Source organism: Vanacampus margaritifer, chromosome 20 (genome assembly GCF_051991255.1).
Source record: "Vanacampus margaritifer isolate UIUO_Vmar chromosome 20, RoL_Vmar_1.0, whole genome shotgun sequence".
NCBI classification, from domain to species: Eukaryota; Metazoa; Chordata; class Actinopteri; order Syngnathiformes; family Syngnathidae; genus Vanacampus; species Vanacampus margaritifer.
Genome location: NC_135451.1, coordinates 13,315,188 through 13,339,788, shown reverse-complemented (window position 1 = coordinate 13,339,788; position 24,601 = coordinate 13,315,188). Strand labels below are relative to the sequence as shown.

Below are 24,601 nucleotides of genomic sequence, written 5' to 3'. Positions count from 1 at the left end.
CGGCCCCAGCCAGACCCATAAATATCTTAATGTTTGAAAAGCACTCTGCTAAATCCAATTCAAACACCACCAATAAACAAAGTATGTTTATTCGGCCAAGCCGAAGCATAGCACTGATCAAGTGGAGCGAGCGAGCATGTCATCAGCCCTGGAAATAAACACGTCACGTTCAATGACTCATATGGACAAAATCAAGAAAGGGCGGACTCACCGCTACTCCACCACTTCTTCCCATTGATGACAAATTGGTCTTCCTCTCGGTGGAGACTGCAGGCCATGTTGGTGGCGTCGCTGGACGCCACGTCGGGCTCTGAGGAAGCACAACTGGGTTTGAGTATCACAGAGTGAAATGAATTAGGGAGGAATTAAAATTAGTGATCAGCCCTTTTGACAGTCATAAAATAAACAAGTTAAATAGTATGTAAAAATATTTCTAGCGAAGAATAGTTTAGGGAAGCCAAATTTAAGACTAAAACTTTTTAAGGCCATTTTAATCAAACATGAGACCTCTCTTTTGCTAAATATGAGCATTAGGAATTTCAAAAGGAAGATATTTTTTATCGTGATTGCAGACTCATTTTTCCAAAATTGGCAAAGAAAACAGAGCAGTTTATTATTATTATTATTATTATTATGCTGTTAGGTTTGTACGCCATTTGTATTCAAACTTTTCATTCAAGTATTTTTTGAGTACAATTAAGGCAATCATTATAGACAACTGACTTTTATTCCATTTTAAGGATAGTAAAGGGAGGTCAGTACACCCTTGTCACTTTTTTTTTTATATATATATCAGAAACTTACCAGTAACAACAACAAATACTTTTTTCTTCACACATCATGTTCATTCCCCCCTCAAAAAATCGTCAAAATATCCATGAAAACTATGAAATGACGTGTTTGGAAAAGCCTTGGGGGAGGTTCACACCCGCTCTGATTACCTCTCGCCTTGCAGCTGTTTCCATGCAGCATAGCCACCAAACGGAGGGGAAAACTGGGAGAAATTACTCATAGATTTTTGCAGGACCGCTCGGCAGAGAACCACCACGAAGATTTAACAAAAAGCTTCTCAAAAAAAGAGTAATGGCTTAAAGTTCCTGACATGTAGAGGCGTCCAGTCACCTGTCATGCAGAAGCACGAGCGCATCTCTCCTCGGAGCAGAGGCTGCAGCCACGTCCTCTTTTGTTCCTCGCTGCCAAACATGTGCAGCACCTCCATGTTCCCCGTGTCTGTTGACAGGAGAAGAAGAAAAGTGTTGCGCGTCATAGCCACGGTCGCCATCTTGGTGGAGCTTAAAAAACAAAACAAAACGCTTCAATTCTTCACAACAAATCAATTCAGGAAAGAAAGAATTGATTAGTAAAGTACACAACATATTCTACGGCCGACATGAATAATGCTCCATTTGAGTCGTGTTTTTAGGGCAAGTGATGACCTTTGAAGTGTTGCGGAATTTTTGAAGCGTCCACCTGGAGAAACCCTTGGAATTTTGACCCGAACAAGTCTATTGGTGGGTTTTTCTTAACCGACACTTATCAGTCAATCAAAGAAGGACTTTCAAGATTAAATGAAAGTATCAAAGAGATAAGTTAAGAAATAATGAAGTGAAACTTTTTTTTACTCTAATTTGAAGGTCATTTTTGTCTACATTTTCTACGACAACCCATCATTCGATTTTAAAAATTCCTGGTAGCATTTTGACAGATGCTTATTTTGACCTTGTTGATAATTATTGTTAGAAATCATTAATACTACGAGTATCTTCACAAAGCTGAAAATCATTACTTATTCGTAATGACATATAATTACAGGTAATTTGAGCAATTAGTTATGTAAAAATGTGTAACTCTCAGTTTCCAAAATCTTGGAGAATTCTGTTCTAAAACGTCCGTGTGTGTAAACAGCAACGTGAATGGTTGTTTGTCAAGAGTCTCGTACAGGCTCCAGCTCATCCCGTTGACAAGAACTATAGAAAATGGACGGAATGTATGTTTTTGGGCGACCCCAGGAAATGACCCTCAAATGACAGACTTCCTGTGTCTTTTCAGGCAATGCGTTCAAGATGGCCAAAATACATCAGATCAATCATTCCCGGTCAACTTAATGAGCCGCTAGTGTTGACGGGGCGTGAAGGTGTGCGGGATGTCTAACCCGGCGCCTGGCAGTTAAACACTTCCGGAGCAAAGAGGCAGCGTCCGGTCTGCTCGGCGATGTAGGCGTAGTCGAGCTGAGTGAGGCCGCTGGCCGCCGGAAGGAAGAGGTTCCATAATCCTGCCTCTCTGGCTTTCACCTGACCAATTTGAAGGTTTTTTACAGTTAAGAGTCCCTGGACCAAAAATGTTTTGAGCCCTTTAAAACCTACCTTTAGATCTTCTATTATTTGGGGGGGGTTCCACCTCAGGGGTGAGTCAGCATATTTGATGTAATAGTCCGCTACTTCCTGCAGAAACAAACATGCCATGACATACTTTTTTACTTTCTTCCCTTTCATGTAGAACAACTGAGACAGTGATGGTGCGAGGCCAAAAAGGTGATGACTGGGCATGTTGTATTATATGCGAAATCAATGGAGGTCTTGTTCTCTCACTCAGAGAATCTATGCTAATCATCTAACTAGGGCCAAAGGTTTAATTGTGAAAAAAGGGGCGGGGGGGGGCGAACAAAGGGCCACTTTGTCTCGGCGCTGACCTTCTGCGCAGGAAGCACGTGCTGTCTCATGAAGTCCTTCACCTGCTGGAGCACCGCCTGCCCCTTGGCCGTCTGCAGAAAGAGTCCGGCGGCTTCCTGCGGAGCCGGCGGGGGCCTGTGTGGCGAGGGCAGACGAGCGAGACAAAAGTCAGCCGTCGCAGCTGGATACGGAATTCCAAAACACGTGATTCCAATGTTTACTGGCAAAAGCTCCAAACGGCAGGTGGAATGAATCTGATCTCTTTAATGCGCGGCCCGACAATGCAATCATTTATCGCTGGTGTCAAGGGAAACATGTTAACCTTTTGGTAAACAAGAGACAGGAATAGCACTTTGAGAATGATGAGAGAGAGATACATTTTAATAAGGAATGGCATGCAAGAAGATAGTGTCTGGTTATGTTTCCTTAGGCAAGGTCAGACCAACAGGCAGTTATTATCTGCTTATCATGAAACTGACACCCCAACCACAGACATCTTGCTTTGTCTCACAGCAAAGTGATAAAGTCTTTATCAGAGGAAAAAAAAGGAACAAGGTCTACTTTCTCATCGTGGTCAAATTTGAAAAGAGACAGCTGTGCAGCATTTCACAAAAAAAAAAAGTGTAAGGCGATAACAAACCTGTGCGCCAGCTGCAGGGCAAACACAGCCAAGGGCTCGACGCACTGGCCTAACTCGGCGGCGTTGGGGGCGCTGGCATTGCCCAGGAGGTGGCGGGCATAAACACCCTTGGTGGAGAGACAAAAAGAAAAAGAATGAGATACGGTATGACCCTTCATATTATAACACAATGGATGTCGTGAGAGTCATACAGTGCTTAGATTGTGAAACTTAAGACTCGTCAAATGTATCAGTCGCCAACACGACTGATCCTGATATTCATTCAGTTGTAAAAAAAATATAATATAATATAAAAATTTGCCTCTTAAATCAGTTTCACTAATCGACGCGAAACTTGGTGGGCATCCATCATAACAGGAAACCCAAAAAGTCTCAAGGACAAGATGGTTGAAAGTGAACAGGAAGTCGGACATTTTGGTTTGAAGCAGCCACCTTGGATGACTTTTACTTTGATAAACTCCTACTAGGTAATTTGCCTAATTCCCTAAAAGTCATTAAAATAAGCCCTGATCAGAAGCAGGTGTTATAGAATATAGACATATGGGCGATCCCCAATTGTGATTTTTATTTTTATATTTTCTGGGCCTGAGCCATCTTATGTGGGCTGAGCTTTGTGTCAGTTTGATCATTTCAAAGATTGGTCATAAAAAGGGTTGACGGGGCACAGTACAAATAGCAAGTTCTACTGCCAAGAAAAATAATTACTAAATATTATTTTTTTAATTCATACTTGTAATGCACATCCATAAGCTTTCAATACAACCCAGAATTACCAATACCTGAGCAATTCCTGCCATTTTGAAAAAGGAGAGCGCCAAGTAGAAATTCAAGCACGGCAAAGGTGAAGGGATCCCCCGGCCGTGTTTGTAAATGGACATCAGGTCATCCACTGTGGGAATACCTGCTCAATAACACATACAAGAAGAAGCTTTTGTTTTCATAGGCAGGTCTTTTGTTTGATTTCAATATTGAGCTTTGTAGTAGTTCCGACCTTCTATTCCTTTCAAACTACCCATAGAGCTTAGTACGTTGATGCCTAAGGGCCAGTAGTGAGGCATGAGAAAGTAGGCCAGGTCTGCCAGAGGCTGCCCAGTAGTTGACAGCTCCCAGTCCAGCACTGCCAGAACCCGAGCCTGAAGTTAACACACATGTCTTTCACACGTGAAAGAATATGACAATCATGATAAGAAGGTGTATAGTATACCTCGGTTGGATGGAATACCATGTTGTCCACTCGGAAATCTCCGTGGACCAGCGTGACTTCCTGATCGTCAGCGGGCAGATTCCTCATCAACCACGCGGAGAGCTCGTTCATGGCAGGGATGTCTCTTTGAGACGATGCCGTGTACTGCCTGGTCCACGTGGACACCTTGAAGATATACCAAAAATGTTAGTCGAGGGGACATATTATTGTTAATTTACTAGTTTTTAACTGCTTATATACAGTGCTGTTAAAAAAAATAAAAGTAGTTACCCTAAATAGGAAGTCTATGGGAAACTATATATTTAATATATAAAGTTGGAAAGAAAATGTGCTTGTAACTTTTTCAATGAATAGCTGAAAATAGGGTCCAACAATTTTTTTTTTTTACATATTTAAGCAGTAAATCACCTGTCTCCTAGAGTATCCTGCTCCTTTCCCATAACCATCCAGCTTCAGGGACGCCAGGTCCAGTGAATGCAATTTGGCCAGAACTTCCACTGCTGCCACATAGAGGGCCGCCCTCTCTGCCGGGATCACTCCAGGCAGGCGAAGGTCCCGAAATATGCGGCCCTGCTCAGTTATCATGGCCATTACCTAATATATGACTTTACACTTCAGAAATGTTGCATACCTTTGAAAACTCACCACAACGTGCTCCATCAGGTAGAATTCTGTTCCGATGATGTCGATGTCGGTGCAGTGGAGGAGGGGCTGAGGCACAGGGAATCCTGCAGAATACAAGGCCTTCTGCACACGATATTCCCTGTCCACCTGATGACAAAAATCACATTATATAAATATACTATGTATCTATTTCTAAAATGGGGTTCAGTAACATTATAATTTCCGGTGACACAAAATTTATTGTCAGCCATCATCATCAAGTAACAAGAAGTAGAGGCTTAAAAATAATCTTATTAGTTCAACAAAATTTAATTACAATACACCTTTATTTTGTGATGGCTCATATTAATAGTTTAATCAAACAAAATGACTCCCCCTGCTGTACAAGCATGAGTACTACAAACAACAGTTTAAGTACCTGTACAGTTTTTGTAGTGCTTTTATTTGTTGACTTTTACCTTGTGGGCACCGGGTAGCAAAGCACCGAGGGGTTTCTTCCTGAGAACATAACTTTTGGATGGTGTCTGGACCAGGAAAGTTGGATTTGACTGCCCCGCACTGGAAAAACGATTAGCATGTTAGCTCGACAAAAAGTTGCCAAATTGTGAGCCAAACAAATTCACCTGTATTGTCTGACAGCGAGCTTGTCGTCTTTTGACACGAACGACTTAGCGTATAGATACTTTTTAAGTCTGTCCTCGTCGAATTGATGCTGCGGTCGAACGGGAGTAGTCAATTCGTCCATTTTCTCGTCTTTATATGATAAGAAAGTGGATTAATTATTTTCCAGCTGTTGCTAGCCAACTGGCTAGGTCGAATCATTTATGGCGACGCACATTCGACTAAAACAAAAATATAAAAAATAAATAACTGCAATTGTATTGTTGTACTTACAGCAGTATTCGAACATTATTGTGGTTTTATTTTAAATAAAATACGTAATAAAAGTATTATGCTGTGGCGAGACAGGCATAGATGGATAGGATAGATAGGAACTAATTTGGAGCCGCTCGCATTTCCGCACGAACTTTTTATACTATAACACATCCCGGTCGCTGATTGGACTTGTGAAGACGTGTACTTTTCAGTGTCAATTGTTGATGTTGTCAGGGTGATACGCGATTGCATTTATTTATCCATCCATTCATTATATTTTTTAAATTGTTAGCTTTCGCGAGCTCTCATGGCGACGGTGGAGGAACTGAAGCTCCGCGTGAGGGAGTTGGAGAACGAACTGATCAAGTGTAAGCAAAAGCAGTGCGCCGCCGAGCAACTACACAGACCCAAAATTGAAAAGATGAGCGCAGAAGTTGTCGATTCCAACCCTTACAGGTAATGATTTATGATTATAAAAATATAAACGTGTTTTGGGGGTGCCGCGCCCGTTGGAAGAGTGGTGACTCATTCAAGATTTTTTGCTGTCCTTGCAGTCGCCTGATGGCTCTGAAGCGAATGGGAATCGTGGATAATTATGAGGTAAGCAGTCTTAGAAATCTTGCTTAAATTATGAACGTTTTGTTAAATATTATTCTCAAATGTCTGTGACAGAGTATCCGGACATTCACGGTAGCCGTGGTGGGCGTCGGGGGAGTGGGCAGCGTGACAGCCGAAATGCTCACTAGGTGTGGCATCGGTAAGGTAATAATACAAAGTTATTTTCTTATTATTTAGAATATTAGGGATATCTGCACCGTTAAAAAAAATGCAAATGTCGAGCAGGTGTGGCATCTGTAAAGCTGAATTGCAATTTTATCAAGGGAAAAGCTATGCAAAAACTTTTATATTTTTAATAGAGGTGGTATCTAATGTGTTGACATCTTCCCAGTTGCTGCTGTTCGACTACGACAAAGTGGAGCTAGCCAACATGAACAGACTCTTCTTCCAGCCTCACCAGGCCGGCCTCAGCAAGGTAGAGGCTGCAGAACACACGCTCAGGTATCGCTATAATCGCTTATCGGGATATTCAAGAAAGTAATAATAATTTGCTGACATGTTTCTCCTTTACTGACCTGATCTTGAACGCACCCTAATCCAGAAACATCAATCCGGACGTGTCGTTTGAGACGCATAACTACAACATCACCACTTTGGACAATTTCAACCATTTCATGGAGCGCCTCAGGTGACTTTTTCCCCTCTCATTCTCACCTCCACACTCAGTGGAAGAGTTCTCATTTCTCCTCGTCCTTTTCAGTCACGGAGGCATGGAAGACAGCAAGCCTGTGGATTTAGTCCTGAGCTGCGTGGACAACTTTGAGGCCCGCATGGCTATCAATACAGTAAGATGTGACAAGCACAACCAAGATGTTTTTTTTTTTTTAGCTTTAGTGTAAACTCGTCGCACTTTTCTCTTTGTGAAGGCTTGTAATGAGCTGGGACAGACCTGGATGGAGTCTGGAGTTAGCGAGAACGCCGTGTCGGGACACATACAGCTCATCAACCCGGGAGAGACGGCCTGCTTCGCTGTAAATGACACACACAAATACACTTTTTACAGGAGTTTTTCCCACCACATGACTACAATTTTTCCTACCAAGTCAGTATTTGACGTGTTCTTCCACAGTGCGCTCCCCCTCTGGTGGTGGCAGCCAACATCGATGAGAAGACCCTCAAGAGGGAAGGCGTATGCGCCGCCAGCTTGCCCACGACGATGGGCGTCGTCGCTGGCATCCTGGTCCAGAATGTCCTCAAGTAAATTCTGTCTCTTTTCAGATTGAAATCACATTTGCAGGTTTGTTTTGTCGGTTAATCGTGACTTTGTCGGGTTGTTGCAGGTATTTGTTGAAGTTTGGGCAGGTCAGTTATTACCTGGGCTACAACGCCATGCAGGACTTTTTCCCCAGCATGGCCATGAAGCCCAACCCGCAGTGCAACGACCGCCACTGCAGGAGACAGCAGGAACTGTACAAGGTGAAAATGAACTCGCTGGATTGACACTGCATGTTTCAAATTCTAATTTATGACCTATAACGGATTTTTTTTTTTTGTACATTTCACTTAACTGCACATGAATTTAGATCATCTCGGCAAAGGAGAAGTGCGCACTAACACATTTAGACAAAATGTGAACAGTATTTGAGAGACTGATTTTTTAGGGAGGGAATTTTTAAAAATCTGATAACAATTAATAAAATATTTGGTGTTTGAATGTCTTTATCTTTGTATTATGTTGTAATGTAAAAAAAAAAAAAAAAAAAGAAATCTGCCGATTAACTGGTCTGGCCCTACTTTTGTGTAAATAGAAATATCACATATCCTAATTGAGCCACTTGAGAGCAAAATTAATTAATAAAAAAAAAATCTGAATTGTGCTGCTTAAACCATACAATCCGAATCCATCTTAAATCATGCCAGTGCTAACATGGCGTCCCACTTGCTTGTCCCTCCAGAAGCAGGAAGCAGAGCGACCCAAGACGGAGGCGGCGGTCCAGGAAGAGGAAGAGGAGGTGCTTCACGAGGACAACGAATGGGGAATCGAACTGGTGTCAGAGGAAACCAACGAGGAGACGCAGACCGCGGCGGCCGCCGCTGCCAACCTCCCCAAAGGCATCACCCTGGCGTACACCTTCCCAGTGGCGGTCAGTTCCCCACCCAACCATTACCGATGAGGTTTGAATGTTGTCAATTTCTAATTTTCTTTTTCCCCGTCGGAAGCAGAATAAGGGCGACGGCGAGATGGTGGAAGACACGGAGCAGAGCCTGGAGGAGCTGATGGCTCAGATGAAAGAGTTGTAGGTTGCACGGCGGGCAAATTGATTCAGAAAATACGGCAATTATCGTGACAAACATTGAATAACATCCGATGACTGACCACCAAAAAAAGAAGGTTGAATATGCATGAAATAAGGTCGCGGTGTTCAGTAACAATTGTTAACATCTCAATAAAGTATTTATTAGCAGGAATACATGTGGAATATTGATTGTCTTTTCAACACATTACAATACATACATATAAAAAACACTTAAAGCCAAACAGTATAATTGCACTGCATTTGGATAATTCCATTTTATTATGAGGCCACCTGCCATCCAACATCAAGTGCTTTAATGCAACAGGACATTTCAAGATGAATTCTATCTTTTTTAGCCCAAATGTGGGCAACTAAAACCTTTTTTTGCCCCTCAGGAATGCTAGCGAATAACTAGAATTTGACTTCTTAAACAACCAATTGTATTTTTTTAACATTGTAAAACAGTCATATTTGTCATATTAAAAATATCATTAAAGAGTTTAAAAGCTTTTATATACTGACGTTAGCCATGACAGAATCATACAAAACTTAACTATTATTAAATTCATGTATAAACTACTATTTGGCAAAGTCACATTTTTCATAAATGTTTTTTGTAGCACTTGTTAACACTGTTCATATAATACTGTTCCCAGAAATAATAATAAATTCTATTCCAAATTCCTACATGAGGCTCTTTGTGTGCAAATATAATTCCCCAAGTGCTAGCGTGCCTGCGGCGGGGGGCGACGGGGTCACCTGGGGCCTTGAGGAAGGGGGGCGGGCCCCCTCAGGCTGAAGGTGTCGGCGCCGGACGAGTGCCGCGACGGCGCGTTACCGCACGCCAAGGACGGCTCCGCCTCTTTGATCTCCATGGCGCGTTTGTACAGCTCGGCCGCCGTCTCGAAGTCGCCCTCCTCGTAGCTGCAAAATGGAGGACGTCATGCGAAGATAAAATGGCAGACGTTTAACCGAGCGCCTCTTCTGTCCCCGATGCAAGTAGACTGCTACTTTAAGTTCTCACTGCTTGGCGGAGGTAATAATTTTTTTTTTGTTTTAAAGGTTTCATACCTCAGCACTGCCAGGTTCTTGAGCGTCTCCCCAACGCGAGGGTGCGAGCGTCCCAGGCTGTCTTCGTACACTTTGAGGGCTCGTTCGTAGAGGGGCAAGGCTTTGCCGTGCTTCTTCTGACAAACGTACACAAAAAATAATTTCTAAAATACAAACTAAAATATTGAAAGCCATAATTGGCGTGAGAGATCACCAGTTGACAGTAGATGACTGCCAGGTTGACCAGTGCTGTCGCCACGCTGGGATGTTTGGGCCCAAAACTCTTTTCCCGGATGTCCAGTGAGAGCTCGTAGAGGGGTAACGCCTTCTCCAGCTTACCCTGCATTATACAATATATATTTCAATTTATTATTTAGCTATCACTTAATCAACATTTTATACAGCAACAATTAATTTCTTCCCATTTGAGGTGAGGCATTTATTTTTTTAAGTGACCGCCTTTTAAAGTACGGTTTACTATTTGAGGCTATTCTAATCTTTTGATACTGTGAATAGTTCATTTAACTGTTTTTTCTCTGAAGTACAATAAGGTATTTATTTGAGAGGAGGCTTTTATTTGTAAATGCTTGCGTAGGGTGGTGAAGTAGAAAATGTAATAATTACAGCTTCCTCATGAGTCATGACACCCCGTCATTTTTTGGGTGGTGAATAAGGCGGCGTCTATTTGAGGTAGGGCATTTATTTTTTCCTACCGACAATTAATTGAGGCATCTTTTACACCTTCAGGTTACGGTTTCAGCATATTCAATAGAGAATTTTATTACAGTGCAGCTACTTTGTGACCCCACCTGTATTTTATTCCTGGGGGTGGGGAATAAGGAGGCTTCTATTTGAGGTAAGGCATTTATTTGTTCAAATGGAGATTAAGCATGGTGTGTTTAAAAGCAGAGGTGAATAGATGAGGGAGTTTGGTGGATACCAGGTTTTTATTTGAAGAAAGGTATTTTTTATTTGAGAGCAAAATTTTTTTTTATATATAAGTGCTAACTCACCTAGTTTGTTTGCTTAATGGTAGCAAGTTTTTATTGATTAGTTTATATTAATTGAGTCGGGGCTAGTATTTGAGTATAATTTTTAGCTACTTATTAAGTCTATTTACTTAGCTGCAGAGTGTAGCAGCTTTTTTATTTGAAGTAAGGTGTTTATTTAAAATGGGGTCTTTATTACAGTAATTGTAATTAAAGCTAGCCAGTACCAGAGACAACTTTTACTGAAGGGAAATAAAAGTGGATTGTATTTGAGGTAAGGCATTTATTTTTTCCAATATTCATTTTAATGGTATGGGACGCTCTCTCGGTTTTGTTCTCAGCTCCTTTTCCCATGCCTGGAAGGAGTTGTGCGGATAAGGCTCAACTTTCCATAGTTGACGATGGGCGGAATGAAGGACTCGAGAATTTTCACGCCTTACCCTGCGCTTGTAGAGCATGGCCAAGTGTTTGAGCGTATAGGCGAGCGAGGGGTGGTCCGGCGAGAGGGCCCTCTTGCGGATGTCGAGCGCCCTCTCGTACATCTCCTCGGCGGCCTCGTAGTCCCGCCTCTCCGTGTGCAGCGCCGCCAAATTGTTGAGCGACTGCGCGCAGTCGGGGTGCTCCGGGCCCAGGACGCGCTGGCGCATCTCCAGCGAGCGCGTCAAGAACACCTTGGAGGCGCTAGTCGGAACGCAAAGCGGATGTGAGGCAGCGGAAGGTTCTCCGAGGATGTAAATGTTGTCGAGTGAAACTTACTCCAGGTTGTTCTGGAGGTAGTATAGCACACCCAGTTCATTAAGGGTCCGGGCGCAGTCGGCAGAATCGGTCCCGGGTGCGAGTTCCTCGAGCTGGAGGGCCCGGCGTCGCAACAGAGTGAAGCCATACTGCAGTGAGAAGGACACCATTTTTTATTTTCCAGTGCTGAACTGTAATTATGTAAGAGTTATTATTGTAATAATATGTCCACCTATTTTTTTCCCCAATGGGAATATAGTCTTTTTTTTCCATGACTGCATGTTTTACATATTTGCATTAGACCCATTCGAACAATTACTTATTTTTATTTTATTGTTCATTATAGTATAAATTTTACTATAACCTACAGATAACGTACACATCTTAATTTACTTGAACTTATAATTATCATCGATTGTAAATTGAGGGTCCTGAAAGGTAACTAAAATAAAATGGTGCTGTTGTTGATATAGTAGAATTTGTATATTCACCATATGGCCTTTCTGGCGAGCCGTTTTCTGCCTTATCTTCATGGACCTCTTTCTGAGTTTCTCCGCCTGTTCGTACCTGTTGATGATAATGATAATAAAAAAAAAAAGATTCCTCAGCTGGAATAATGATGCATGCAATATTTTAACTCATTCACTTCTAGCCATTTTCACTGAAGCAACCCCCTTCGCTCCCGGCTGGTTTACTGGATTTTGACTGATTTTGCAAGGCCCACAGAAGATTATGTTCAATTGCTATAAAAACATTGAACCTACCAAAAGAAAGAAGTCTCTTCATTCATCATATCGGTTTCCTTAGCATTGGAATATAGCAAAGTTTCAGTATTATTCACACACCTGGTGAAAACACTTGGAAAAAGAGCTTGTTGCAACATGGCCCTGGTTGATCTCTTATACTCTGCTTCCAACTGCTGGCTGTTTTTTGTAGTAACCATTGCTTTAAGCGACCTCTTCAGGTCAGAAGCTGCATCAAAGCCTTCTGTATGCGCTACCATAAAAAAACATGTACGTTTTTGGTATAAAAAGTATAAAAAACGTATTTATACGTCATTGGGATTGAATGAGTAAATAGCCAATAACAGGACCACCGTACTTGTTTTGTTTCTGGTAGAGCACGGCGAGGGATTCCAGCTCTCGCGCCACGCTGCCGTGCTCGGCCCCGTAGGCGTTCTCGCTGATCTCCAGCGCCTGCTTGTACAGCTGCTCGGCGCTAACGTACTTCTTCCACTGGACGTACACGGCGGCCAGCTGGTGCAGGGAGCGCGCCACGCTGGGATGGTCGGGATCCAGGGCGGTCTCTCGGATCTCGAGAGAGCGCTGGAGAGGAGCAACGGCCTGGCAGGGAATAGACGGAGAAAAAGGTGACTTCTCACAAATACGGATGAACTTAAAACGTACTATAATCGTGACTTTTAATTAGGGGTGTCCACAATTTGTGTGTTAATTTTGAGTTAATTTTAAAGTTCCTTTAACGCCACTAAGTTTTTAAACGCGTGATTAATGACCGTCCCTTACTTGGAAAGCCTGTCCTGGGGGAATTCCAGTCACAACGCAGCAGACACATCCACGTCAAAATTTAGCAATAATACATTTATTAATAATGCATATGTTTGTGGAGACTGGGGTCAAGTTGTATTTTATAATCTAAAAAATGTGCATAATTTCACAAGTTACTTCATGTTAAAAATTTGATAGCTCTTAAAATGAAAAGTAAAATGCACTGAGCTGTCACCAACGTCTTACATATGCAATTATGCCATCTAGTGGTAGAAAAATGACCTCAACACACATCAATATCATTTTTTTACAGTACATTTTTTAAACTTTATTTTATGAATTATTATACATACTATACTCTATCAATGACTAAAAGATGCAGCCATTTTTATATTAGTTTAACATTTTTTTTGCACTTTTATGTTAACTCATTTGCTTTAAATATTACCATGCGCCCAAAGACATATTTATATGTTTTTTTTTATGCTAGAGCATACAGAAGGCTTTGATGCAGCCTCTGAAGGGAATGCTCGAAGCAATGGTATTTATTACAAAAATGGCCAGCAGGTGGCAGCAGAGTATAGGAGATCAACCAGGGCCATGTTGCAAAACGCTCTTTCCCCAGTGTTTTGAACAAATTTGTGAATAATGATGAAACTTAGCTATATTCTAATGCTAATTGCTGCAAAATGGAAGCAGATAGAAATATACATTTTTTTCCTGATGAAAGAAGAGACTCTAATCTTTCTTTTGGCAGGTTCCATGTTTTTATAGCAATAGAACACAATATTTTGCGGCCCTTGCAAAATCAATTAATAAAGTCATGCAATTAGAAATTGTAAAAACTGTAAACTTGCCCCCCACCTGACTGGGCAAGCCCAGGTCTTTGAGGAAACGTCCCAAAGTCTCGTACAAGTTGGCCAACTTGGTCATGCTGTCCTCACTATCGCAGTTCTTCTCGTAGTGCTTCAGTGAGTCGAAGTACTCGGTGGCCATGGAGCTTTTGTCCTTGCCCACGTACTGCCAGTAGGCCAGCAGCTCGGAGAAATGACCCCTGAAGATCAAAATGGATTTCGTGGCCTCTTCCTTGGCTAATACATTTTACAATGTATCCACGAGCACTTTCTCCCGAAATGGGTCACAAACCTCTTGTACAAGTTCTGGGAGACAAACAGGTTCAAAAGGCTGAGCTGCAGTTTGGTCCTGTCCTCCTGCTGCTGCAGCAACCAGGGCAGCTCGTCGGCGACGCGCCACGTCACGCCATCATGACTAGCATAAACACACATGCAATGAAAATGAGTCAAACGGCACATAAAAAAAAGAGAGTAACAAAGATGGCCGTCTGCGCACCCGAGTTGCTGGCTGAAGTAGTGGATCAGTTTCTCTCTGTATGCAGCGCAGCCGCGTCCTCCGCTCAGAAACTCCAATCGCACCGCTTCCCATGCCTGGTAACACAAAAGTCATCTCCGCTTCCGATTGCCTTGATGCGTACCTAATAAAGTGTCCATGTACCTGCAGATGCTGGAATCGGATGAGGCCGCAGTGGACGGTGACCACGCGGAGTCGACTCAGACCAAAAAGCAGTGACGCCAGCGCGGGAAATTCCAATTCCGGGAAAAGATCGAGGACCTCCGACTCACTTACGCCGTTGTGGCTGGAATACACGAAGCAGAGTATCTACACGAGACAAAAAAACAACAAAAGTCGTGTTAGGCATTTGAATTTCCCGCCAAAAACTTGCAAGTGGCACCTCTCTCATGATGTGTCGCTCTCTGTCCGAGCCGAGGGAATCCAGCGTCATGTTGAGCGCCAGGCGGTAAAGTGACAAGGTATCCTGACACTGCAGACTTTTCTCCAATGACCATCCACTACAAAAAAAAAAAAAAAAGATGTTATTCCCATCCTGATTTTTCCTCCAAATCCTGAATAAGAGAACCTGGTGCTCATCCTGGCGAGCAGCGTGACGTATAAAGCGTTGCAAGTCGATGCAGAGCGGCAGAGCTTCAGCAGCTTCTTTTCCTGGAGGAAACACACTTGAGTCGCCGCCGTGGCAACAAAAATGGACGCATGTGGTATAAGTAAGTTGCCGCTAACCTGATCCGAGGTCAGTTGGAGGTCCACGCTGAGGCACTCGGCGTTGACGATGCTCCAGACCTCCCTGTGGCTCAGCGGGTCCAAGTGGAGGGTGGGCCACAACCTGGAGAGAGTGCCACGTTAAATATGCCGCAAAAAGACAGCAATTTTTTTGGAGTATCGTATCCAAACCATTACAGGGACAGTTTGGGTGTTATTTGTTCTTTAAACTGAAAATCTATAAATAAACTACTCTTTGGTTGCTTTCAAAACAGTTGGGTCAAAAGTAACCCAATTATGGATCAAAAATGGACCGATCCACTTCATGGGTCAATGTGACCCAACTTTTCGAGTTGTTTTATACAAAGTGACCCCAAATTTTTTTGACCCAAATAAAGGATCTGACCAATATTTAAGAGTTGTTTTACACTGAAAGACCCATTTCAAGTTGGGTCAAATTGACCCAAGTAGAGGATCGGTCCATTTGTGACCCAACCGTTTTTAGAGAGTGAATACTTCGGGGTCATTGTCCATCTGCACTGTGAAGCGCCTCAACGTTTGCATGACAAAGTGTTTGAATTCTTGTGAAAGCTAGGAATGAGAAAACTAATAGCCCGTGAAGCGTAAATTTTTGGAATATGTTGAAGTTGGAAGGGTTTGAATTGGTCGAGAAATGTAGAAGTAGAAGCAGTTGAAGGACAAAATATGGCGGAATAAAAAGCTCTAATAATAATAATAATAGCAACAATACGCTGTCATAATAATAATAATCTGTAATAATAATAATAATCTGTAATAATAATAATAATCTGTAATAATAATAATAATAATAATAAAACCCTTGTGAGGAATAAATGGTTCACAAAATGGATGGATGAAAATAAAGGTAGAATAACATTCAGCATTCACACAATGAACACAAATACAAAAAAAAAGAAAAAGTTTTCTCGTTTTCTAATTAACAGATATCTTCCATGTGTGATGCGTCGGACCGACCTCCACGCTTGAGGACACGTCTCCACGTTGACAGACACGACCACCCTGACGTTGACGGGCAGCGGGTCGATCAGCCACTTCATGTGTCTTTCTGCTTGCTGCGGGAAAAAAAAAAAAAAAGTGAAGATTTGCATTTCGGACTGAAGTCACGCCATTACCTGGATTTGGTCAATGGAGTCGATGATGATGATGATGTTGCCGTGGTGGCGCGCCGAGAGCCTCTCCAGCCAGCGCGGGAACTCCTCCAGGATCTTGCTGGGCTCCATGGACAAACCCGATATGGACCAGAAATGTTGCAGCAGCTACGAAACGTCAGTCGGAGAGCAAACGTGAGGTTTGAATTTGACAAATCAAAAGAGGCAGGAAGGGATTTCGTACTTTGACCGTGAGACGTTTGATGATGAGGACGGGCTCGGAGCTGGAGGAAAAAGGCCGCCCCACAAAATGTGAGAGGAACAAAGTGTTGGGGGACTGCTTCTGCTGCAGCTCGATCCTACACGGGACAACAAAAGCTCAAGCGCTTTCCACATTTTACATTTCCAAACATTACAAGTAAATGGTCCGAATTTTTTTTTTTTTCACCATTTGGCGAGGAGAAGTGACTTTCCCGAACCTGGGCCGCCCGACACCAACAGAGGCGGCGTCGGAGGAGGGGCGGCGATCATGTCGTTGAGCCGGTCCACATACTGAGAAGAACGCCACAAAAGGTTCAGACTGACGTGGTGGAGAAGAAGGAAAGGAAGAAGAAAGGAAGTTGACCTTCTGGAACCCGAGCTGCGAGCTGGTGCTGCCGCACGCCTGCTGGTACGACTCCATCTGCTCCTGCTCGTCGTGAAGGTCCCACAGGACGTCGCCCGAGTCTTCCTCGCGACACTCCTCAAAACCGGAGTCCTTTGGGTCAGCGTCCGCTCCTTCCAAACCCAGCAACTCCTACACAAAAAAAAACAGGAATGTGACCTTAACACTATTAGTAGTTTTGGTTGAAAAACATAAATGACTTAAAATAAGGTTGAATCATCGTTGTCTGATTATTATTCAACTTTGGAAGTGAAATATATAACTAACAATAAAAAAATCATTTTAAGTCAAGATTTGTGCGCTCAAAAATTTGCAACATTACGTGTCCTCCATTTGGGTCATATTAACTCATTCGCTGCCATCGACGGCTCATAAACATCAAAAATTCATTTGAACTATTTCTATTAGTTTAACATTTTTCTTCCACTTTTGTTAACAAGAGTATGAAAACCTAGATTTTTTTTATTGTACATTTAGAACAGACATAAAATTTGTGATTAATTACTAGTGAAGTCATTTAATTACAATTAAAAATTATAATCACCTGATGAGATGATTATTAAAAATTAGGGGCGTCAGGCGATTATTATTATTTTTAATCGTAATTAATCGCATGACTTCAATATAATATAATTCAAAAAAATTCTAGGTTTTCATACTCTTGTTAACAAAAGTAGATTTTTTTTTTTAACTAATAGAAATGGTTAAAATGATTTTTTGACGTTTGTAATCGTCTATGGCAGTGAATGAGTTAAAGATATGTTCTCAAAAAGAAATCACCAACTTAATTTTAAATAAAGTTTTGAAATGATTGACAGGTGATGTTAGGCGACACATGACAGGTTGGGTCAAACCATTCTGTTTAAGGGGGGGGGACTGAATAGCCTACTGAATCTAACGTTCATTTTGAGAACGTACATTTTTCTGAAATGTTTGGATAATTTAATCATTATTTTTTAAAGGATTTTTGCATAGATGCTACATTTTAAATGTATTTTTAAAATCTCACGTACCCCCTTAGAGTGCCTTGACGTAATCCCCTTTTAAAAACCTAATGGAAAGTACCTGTTTGATGACTTTCTCCAGCTGAGCAGAAATGAGACTGGCCCCATCTTCAGCCGAACCGCTATGATCCAAGACCTGCTCACATGTTCAATACAAGTATTCGATATACAAATTGTTATGTTCCCGCACACTGCACCTTTATTTTAGCAGCCTTGTCCGCAGCGTTGACCCTTTCCAGAAGTTTCCTGGTTGGCCCGGACAAGTTCCCGTCCCCTTCCGTCCTGAGGTAGAGCACTAAAGGATGCCCATCGGGATTCTTCACAAAGGCCTCCTCGCAATCCTCCAAAACGGAGCTGTGACAAGAGTCACGTTAGCCGGAGATTCAAACGGAAGCGGGAGGTATACGCGTTTTTACCTGTTGACGGCGGATTTGAGGAGCAGCACGCACACGGAGCTCCTCTCGATCTCCTGTTTGCGCGCGGGGGCGGCGTTGTCTTCGTGGAAGCACACGTTGAGGTAGAAATGTCCCAGGCCTTCACACAGTCTCCTCAGCACTAAAGAGTGTTTCTGTGTCCAAGGCGAGACCATTTACAGATCGTTTTAGAATTTTCTTTACTTGGGTTGGTTTCATCACGTGAATAATAAGCACCTTGGTAAAGATGTCCATTTCGGCTTTGGTCTCCGGCGTGCAGATGAAGTAGCAGCGCACCGTGTTGCTCCACAAGGCTTGAGGCACGTGAGGTGAAACCTGCAGCAGGCTGGCCACCGCAGCATCCCAGTCATCTAGTCAAATTTGATCAAGATGGAAAAGCTTTCACAGCATGCATTAGCATGTTAGCAACCCGCATTAGCATGTTAGCATTCTACCTTTTAAGTATCTGACATTAGTACTTACCTGCCCATTTTTTCCAAATCTGACAATCTACTCTCCAACTTACCTCTGCTCACATTTGCGAAGGGGCCCTCGACGTCGATGAGGCTGTGAGCGAACTCGGGTCCCCGGAAGGTTTGCTGCAGTTGCATCATGCTGCCCATAGAGGGCTCACTTCCCAGCACGCCCCCAGTCCAGTACTCGCACTGGGTGCCGGCGGCTGCGGACATGAAACGTAAATTGCCACAATTGTCAGTTGTAAATTGCCAGATGCCACAAGATGGCGGCAGTTATACTTTTTTAGCTTTTGTATTCCAAAGTGTGAGGGCTTTACCGGTCACAGTTGTTTGGTTGTCGTCTGAATCGGAATCATTGGGAAAGTAAACCTGGATGCCCTGAGCTTGCAGTTGTTGCATTTTGGATTCCAAATCTCTCTTGGCACGAAGGAGATCCTGGATTTCTTTCTCCTTTGTCTCCCGAAAGATCTGGCCGGCGGACGAACCGAAGACGATAAGCATGACGGAGAATATTTGAATTATTGATACGTACCTTAAATTGTCTTTTCACTTTATCCCTGTCGTGCTCAAAGGTTGAAGCCCTCTCCATGGCTTGGTACTTGGCTTCCAAGGCGCTCTCCTTTTCTCTCAGGATCTTCTGATAGGTTTTTTGTAGAGCCTATGGTCACATAGAGCAAAAGCAAAATGGCAGATTTTCTCAGTGTGATGCTTTTTTAGTGAAACTGACCTTGCATCATATGGGGTGGAGTTTACATTTAAATCTAATTTGTTTGCATTGTTTTGTGCTTCACCAATGTTATACTTTAAAAATACATTTTATTTTGTTTAAACGGTTGCACTAGATAATAGCTAATAAGGGTATGTCAGGATATTTTTATTCAAATAAAAAGTTGAGACAAATGAGTCAGGTTGGATGCACTCTCATTTTTTAATTTCATCAGATCGGGACTCGGTATCCACAAATACTCAAAACTGAGTCACTCATATCAATATTATTGATTTTTTTTTTGTCTAATTTGTCTGTAGCATATGACTGGATTATACTGCCCCCTGGTGGCCAAGGCGGGCACATGAGAAGGAGCAGATGCATAACCGGTTTACTTTATTCTTTACATTCTATCTAATTATGTTACTGTGGTATGTTTTTATTAAGTAGAACATTACAGAGTGCTATTTTCCTTTAAAAACACACACACACACACACATGGATGGAACTAATTAACTATGGAAGGCTCTTAAAGTGCATTTGGACTTTATAAAAAAGTTTTTTTTTCTACTTCTACTTAACTTAAGTACAGAATGTGTGTATTTTTATCATGTCTGCATGATACTGTAGCTGTACCGTACCTGTAATTCAGCCCTCAGCCTCTTATTCTCCTCGTCCAACTTGGCCTCCTTCTTCTGCATGGATGTGATCTCGTTGTTCTTGCTCACGCGGAAGATCTCGTACTCCTTCCGCAGCCGCTCGTACTCGGCAGCGTACTCGAGGTCCACGGAGCCCGTCGACTTGAAGCTCGCCCCGATCGCCCGAGGTCCCCGGCGGAAGGAGCTGCGCAGGAGCCGAGCTTTTGGCTTCACCTCCACGGGGATCTCGCACGCTTCGCCGCCCTCGCCCCCGTAGCCATCCTCGATCACCTCCCCGGGGCTGACCAGGGAGGAGGCCGTGCCCATGGTGGCTAAGGGGGACTGTTAGCCTTTTCGGGGAGTATAGCTCGAGTTGTAGCCGTAAAAATGTCATTAAATTAAGCCTTGTTTCAAAATAGTCCACACATACAAAGCAACGCTATGCTACATGCTAATTGGCATAGCTAATTTCTAACCTGTTGCTGGTTTAGCTAGCGTTAGCATCTCGAGGATGGCTTACGAAAAAAAACTGTAACGACACGAGGGAAAACACATTTAAAAGATGATAGGGTCTTAGTTTTAACTACGCCACAATGTTGGAAAAGTTGTCAAGCTTGGGAAGTTGGAATAAACGGAACTTTTGACACGCGTAAAAGTAAGCAACATTCCTTCGCAGCTTCTTCCTGGCTACCTTGGTAACAAGCGGTACCTACGGTGTCTCGTACGGGACAAATCAGCTAAAAGTCGAAAACAAAATACTTTAATGCAACCGATTTTTTTAAAAAATTGGTTGACTTGGGTTTTAAAATAGATAAATCATTCAAAAATATTTTTCACCGTTAAGTGTCATTTAACTTGTGCAACTCAAAAATGAAATCCTAAATCTTTTCATAGATTTTGGTAAAAATGAACTACAATAGGATTTTTGCATACGTCTATACACCTTATCATTAAATATGAACCAATCATATTAAAACTCCTGTTAAATGGTAGTCAGGACACAATTGTTAACATTTAAAAGTGTCTTTCCTTAACTCAAAATAAAGTTCGGATGTTTTAGTACACTTTTCCCCAGTTCCAACTTGGGGTGGGGACAAATGACAAAACGGTATGCACTCTTGTGCAACCACGTCAGTGGTTTATTTTTACAGTACTTTCCCACTAAAAGATTAAAAAAATATATATATTTTGAGTTGTACAGGTGCATGTGGACCACATTGACATACAACTGACACCTAGCCAATTAGATTGCTATTATTTAAATTATATATATTACAACGTTTCTTCAATTTAGTCAAACTGATTATGTGCTTCTAATATTTTGTACTTTTTTTTTTTTAACTCACGAGACAAAAAAATATTAGAAACCTCTGATGCAGAGGACAAAATCATTCAAATAAATCCCTTGCTCAGAGATTTTAGTTGAAATTACGCTGTTCTGTTTTTATGGCAGCATTAAGATGCAAACAATAGCAGAAAAAAATGACTTTTTGATAGCTATTTTCTTACCTGTTCCTGGTAGCACAAATGATTTTTATTTTTACTCCTAAACAATCTTTCTTTATCAATAACACACAAGCAAGCACACACTTGTTTTCAACCTTTTTATTCAGAAAATCCAAACATGGAAACTCACATTCAAGCAGGAGTGGGCAACCTTTTTTCTATTTTAAATGACGGGGGAAAAAAAACAAACAAAAAAGATGTGATGATCAACGATCCATCCAGCAACCCTTACTTGGTTTTACAGACGCCAAGCGTTGTGTGTAAATGTTTTTGAGGCTTTTCATAACAAGGTTTTCCCACCCCTGCTTTACAAGCAGGCTTCAACGTCTGCTGCTACTCAACATGGCGATATGACTTAAAGCTTTACAAAAACAAAAAAGAAGAGAAATGAAAATATTTACATGGTCCAACTGTGCAAACATTCTTCTATTTTTTTTTTACACCACTCTTCTAAAGATAGGCATGCATATAACAACAAACTTTGGTGCATTAACAAAACTACTTATTGTCTTAGTTGAGAGGCATTTACTGTTTTGTACACCTGTTTTGATTCGAGAACGGTTTACATGACAGTACACGGGCGAGTGTTCCCCTAATTCCCCCCAAACTTGGACAACTTTGGCAAATAGGCACACTTATGTTATTAGTCAGCGTGGTGCTTCTTTTTCTACCCCCCCGCCCCCCCCCCCCCCCAAAAAAAAATGTTGGCAGTTGAGACGCATTCACTTTTTATGAGAAAATACTCCGTTTGTATACAAGGCATTTACAAGGGTGAATAAACATCGACAAATTAAATATACTACGCTTATCCAAAGCTCTGGTACGAAAAATAAAACAATCTGTACACCGTCTGTGTAATAAAGTACATCTGATACTAAGGTAGTAGCCCCTTTCACACTGCCCGTATAATTATTATTTTTTTTACACTGTTACTATACAAAGTAGGATAAACTGAGGCGGAATTGGACAAAGTCAAACTGGCACTACTGTATAGTATCAGAGCTGTAACAGAGGGTGTTAATCACCGTTTTTACTGCCCAATTAAATAATAATAATAATAATAAAAAGTCAGGAGTGGGCCAGGAAGACTATAAATTTCAATATTTGTTCTATGGACTATTGTATTAATTTATTCTCCAAAATGTGTTTTCCTAATTTTGTAGCATTTCTATTGGCTGCACGAGATGTTGAATTTGATTTGTCCAATCGGATTTCTGCCTCCATATGCTGCCATGTCAATCGAAATCTGCCCTGGGCCTTCAGAAAAAAGTAGCGCCTGCCAATGTAACTTCCAACCAAACAACCAGATTTCAACTTATGCAGCACGATAAGCTCAACGTGATCTCACAATTCAACCGGCTAAACGGTCAACGTAGCCTTTTTGCACACATTTATTAAGCAGCGTCTCGGGTGAATAAGATGCTTTTGATTTCAAATGTGTGTGTCATTAACTCTTTGACTGCCAGACGTTTTCAGAAAAGGGATGCCGTGGGTGCCAGCCGATTTAAGCATGTTTGACTGATCTTTCAAGGTCCACAGAAAATTATGTGTTTGGACTATGGAAACACACATACTACCAAATGAAAGATTGGACTCTCATCTTTCATCAGAAAAAAAAGTTTGTGTCTACCTTATTCCGTTTTTCAGTAATCAACAATAGAAAATGGTTAGTTTCACCTCTGTTTTGAAACAAACGTCTTTTAACGTTTTTGGCACTCCACCATAGAATTTTACTTAACGTTATTTAACGTTTTTGGCAGTCAAAGAGTTAAGAGGTGCGTTTTAAGGCTCAGAAATCAAATACCAGTCGGCCATTTCTTCTGTTACAGCTCTGAAGCGGCCATTTTGTGTGGTCTCGATGCGAAAAGAGACTTTTTGATAAAGACTTTTCAATAGCACGAGAGCCCACAGTGGGAAAAAAAAAGGATTAGTCTAATGAATGAAAATGCAGTAACGATAGAGTGCCCCCCCCCCCACCCTAAAAAAAAAAGACGTAGGCAAGTACAATATACTTGTTGCTTCACAAGAGAAATTAAGAGGTGGGGGGGGGGGGATGACGCAGTGGCTAAAGTGGGGGGCTATTCCTTAGCCGCCGAGGCTGTCGGGATGCAGGATTTGCCGCCGCCGCCGTTGTGGGCCCTGTAGCTGGTGAAGCTGGGGGTGTGTATGGTGCGGATGCTCTTCCCGCCCGGGCCCAAAGGCGACAGAGGGGAGGGGGAGGTAGAGGAGGAGGAGGATGAGGAGGAGGAGAAGGAGGAGGAAGAGTGCACTCGACCGTTGGGGGTCTGCGAGGAGAAGGAGAGAGCTTTAGCCGCGTGCTGCGAGGGGGGCTTGAGGGAGCCGTTGGACAGGGAGGGGATGTGCGAGGAGGGCAGGGGGGCCGAGCGGGCGCTTTGGGGGGGTGGCAGGGAGGACTTGGAGGAGGAGGAGGAGGAGGAAGGGGGAGGGTTAGCGGGATTAGCGGCGTCTGAGCTGACTTTAGTAGCGCTAGGATAAAAAGCGGGGATTTTAGAGACGGGTAGAGTGGGGGAAGTGGTTTTATGATCCCCTCCCACTCTTTTAGTACTTCCGTTAGCCTGTGAACACAGATGCCAAAACATGTACTGATTGTCAAAGGAAAAATAAAAAAGTCAAACAATACACATACAAAAAGTTTATAGGCTACAAACAGGAACATAACAGTGGAGACTAATGATCTAACGAGACAACAAATAATGAACACAACATGTCTAACAGGGATTACATGAAGGAAGACACAGCAGGGGTGGGAATAAATACAAATCAGCGCTAAACAATGAATGTCATCATATTCTTTTCATGTGCTTGAAACCAGGGCAACTGGAC

At 42.3% G+C, this 24,601-nt stretch overlaps 4 protein-coding genes across 23 annotated transcripts in view; 1 reads left to right on the top strand and 3 right to left on the bottom strand.

Moving 5' to 3' along the window:
- Positions 1–6,140, bottom strand: part of acad11 (acyl-CoA dehydrogenase family, member 11) — a 28,444-nt gene extending 22,304 nt beyond the window's left edge. For all 7 annotated transcript variants that reach the window (XM_077555160.1, XM_077555156.1, XM_077555158.1 and 4 more), the window contains exons 1-14: positions 6,032–6,140; positions 5,761–5,890; positions 5,596–5,695; positions 5,159–5,284; positions 4,922–5,083; positions 4,514–4,678; positions 4,301–4,442; positions 4,089–4,210; positions 3,310–3,416; positions 2,690–2,804; positions 2,364–2,441; positions 2,153–2,291; positions 1,123–1,230; positions 212–310 (exon numbers count right to left, since the gene is read on the bottom strand). In XM_077555160.1, coding sequence (XP_077411286.1) covers positions 212–310; positions 1,123–1,230; positions 2,153–2,291; positions 2,364–2,441; positions 2,690–2,804; positions 3,310–3,416; positions 4,089–4,210; positions 4,301–4,442; positions 4,514–4,678; positions 4,922–5,083; positions 5,159–5,284; positions 5,596–5,695; positions 5,761–5,890; positions 6,032–6,047 — 1,609 coding nt within the window. In that variant the 5' untranslated portion in view covers positions 6,048–6,140. The remainder of the gene's footprint in view (positions 1–211; positions 311–1,122; positions 1,231–2,152; positions 2,292–2,363; positions 2,442–2,689; positions 2,805–3,309; positions 3,417–4,088; positions 4,211–4,300; positions 4,443–4,513; positions 4,679–4,921; positions 5,084–5,158; positions 5,285–5,595; positions 5,696–5,760; positions 5,891–6,031) is intronic.
- Positions 6,002–9,040, top strand: uba5 (ubiquitin-like modifier activating enzyme 5). Of its 3 annotated transcripts, none has more exons than XM_077555164.1 (11): positions 6,002–6,469; positions 6,568–6,613; positions 6,686–6,775; positions 6,963–7,072; positions 7,173–7,259; positions 7,332–7,416; positions 7,498–7,602; positions 7,701–7,828; positions 7,912–8,047; positions 8,527–8,715; positions 8,792–9,040. In XM_077555164.1, exons 1-11 carry the CDS (start codon positions 6,321–6,323, stop codon positions 8,870–8,872), a joined length of 1,206 nt encoding a protein of 401 aa, XP_077411290.1. In that variant the 5' UTR covers positions 6,002–6,320; the 3' UTR covers positions 8,873–9,040. The 3 variants fall into 3 exon arrangements, with proteins under 3 accessions (XP_077411290.1, XP_077411291.1, XP_077411292.1); XM_077555165.1 differs by having other exon boundaries at positions 6,123–6,469; positions 8,795–9,040; XM_077555166.1 differs by lacking the exon at positions 6,002–6,469 and having other exon boundaries at positions 6,582–6,613; positions 6,686–6,770.
- On the bottom strand, positions 9,014–20,949 carry nphp3 (nephronophthisis 3). Of its 2 annotated transcripts, XM_077555154.1 has the most exons (27): positions 20,255–20,949; positions 19,440–19,565; positions 19,225–19,375; positions 18,958–19,110; positions 18,669–18,802; positions 18,435–18,586; positions 18,216–18,372; positions 18,080–18,154; positions 16,976–17,146; positions 16,799–16,902; positions 16,595–16,709; positions 16,375–16,518; positions 16,217–16,314; positions 15,242–15,344; positions 15,084–15,166; positions 14,898–15,015; positions 14,660–14,824; positions 14,498–14,592; positions 14,294–14,416; positions 14,012–14,201; positions 12,744–12,985; positions 12,134–12,209; positions 11,664–11,791; positions 11,348–11,588; positions 10,133–10,258; positions 9,940–10,055; positions 9,014–9,792 (listed from the first exon to the last, which is right to left on the bottom strand). In XM_077555154.1, exons 1-27 carry the CDS (start codon positions 20,576–20,578, stop codon positions 9,624–9,626), a joined length of 3,879 nt encoding a protein of 1,292 aa, XP_077411280.1. In that variant the 5' UTR covers positions 20,579–20,949; the 3' UTR covers positions 9,014–9,623. The 2 variants fall into 2 exon arrangements, with proteins under 2 accessions (XP_077411280.1, XP_077411281.1); XM_077555155.1 differs by lacking the exons at positions 9,014–9,792; positions 9,940–10,055; positions 10,133–10,258 and having other exon boundaries at positions 11,431–11,578.
- Positions 20,950–21,841: 892 nt separating this feature from the next.
- The window catches only part of kiaa1217 (KIAA1217 ortholog), a 77,379-nt gene continuing 74,619 nt past the window's right edge, over positions 21,842–24,601 (bottom strand). For 10 of the 11 annotated variants that reach the window (XM_077554886.1, XM_077554887.1, XM_077554888.1 and 7 more), the window contains one exon: positions 21,842–24,333. In XM_077554886.1, the coding sequence (XP_077411012.1) occupies positions 23,836–24,333 (498 nt within the window). In that variant the 3' untranslated portion in view covers positions 21,842–23,835. The remainder of the gene's footprint in view (positions 24,334–24,601) is intronic. The other variant, XM_077554892.1, reaches the window with a different exon arrangement.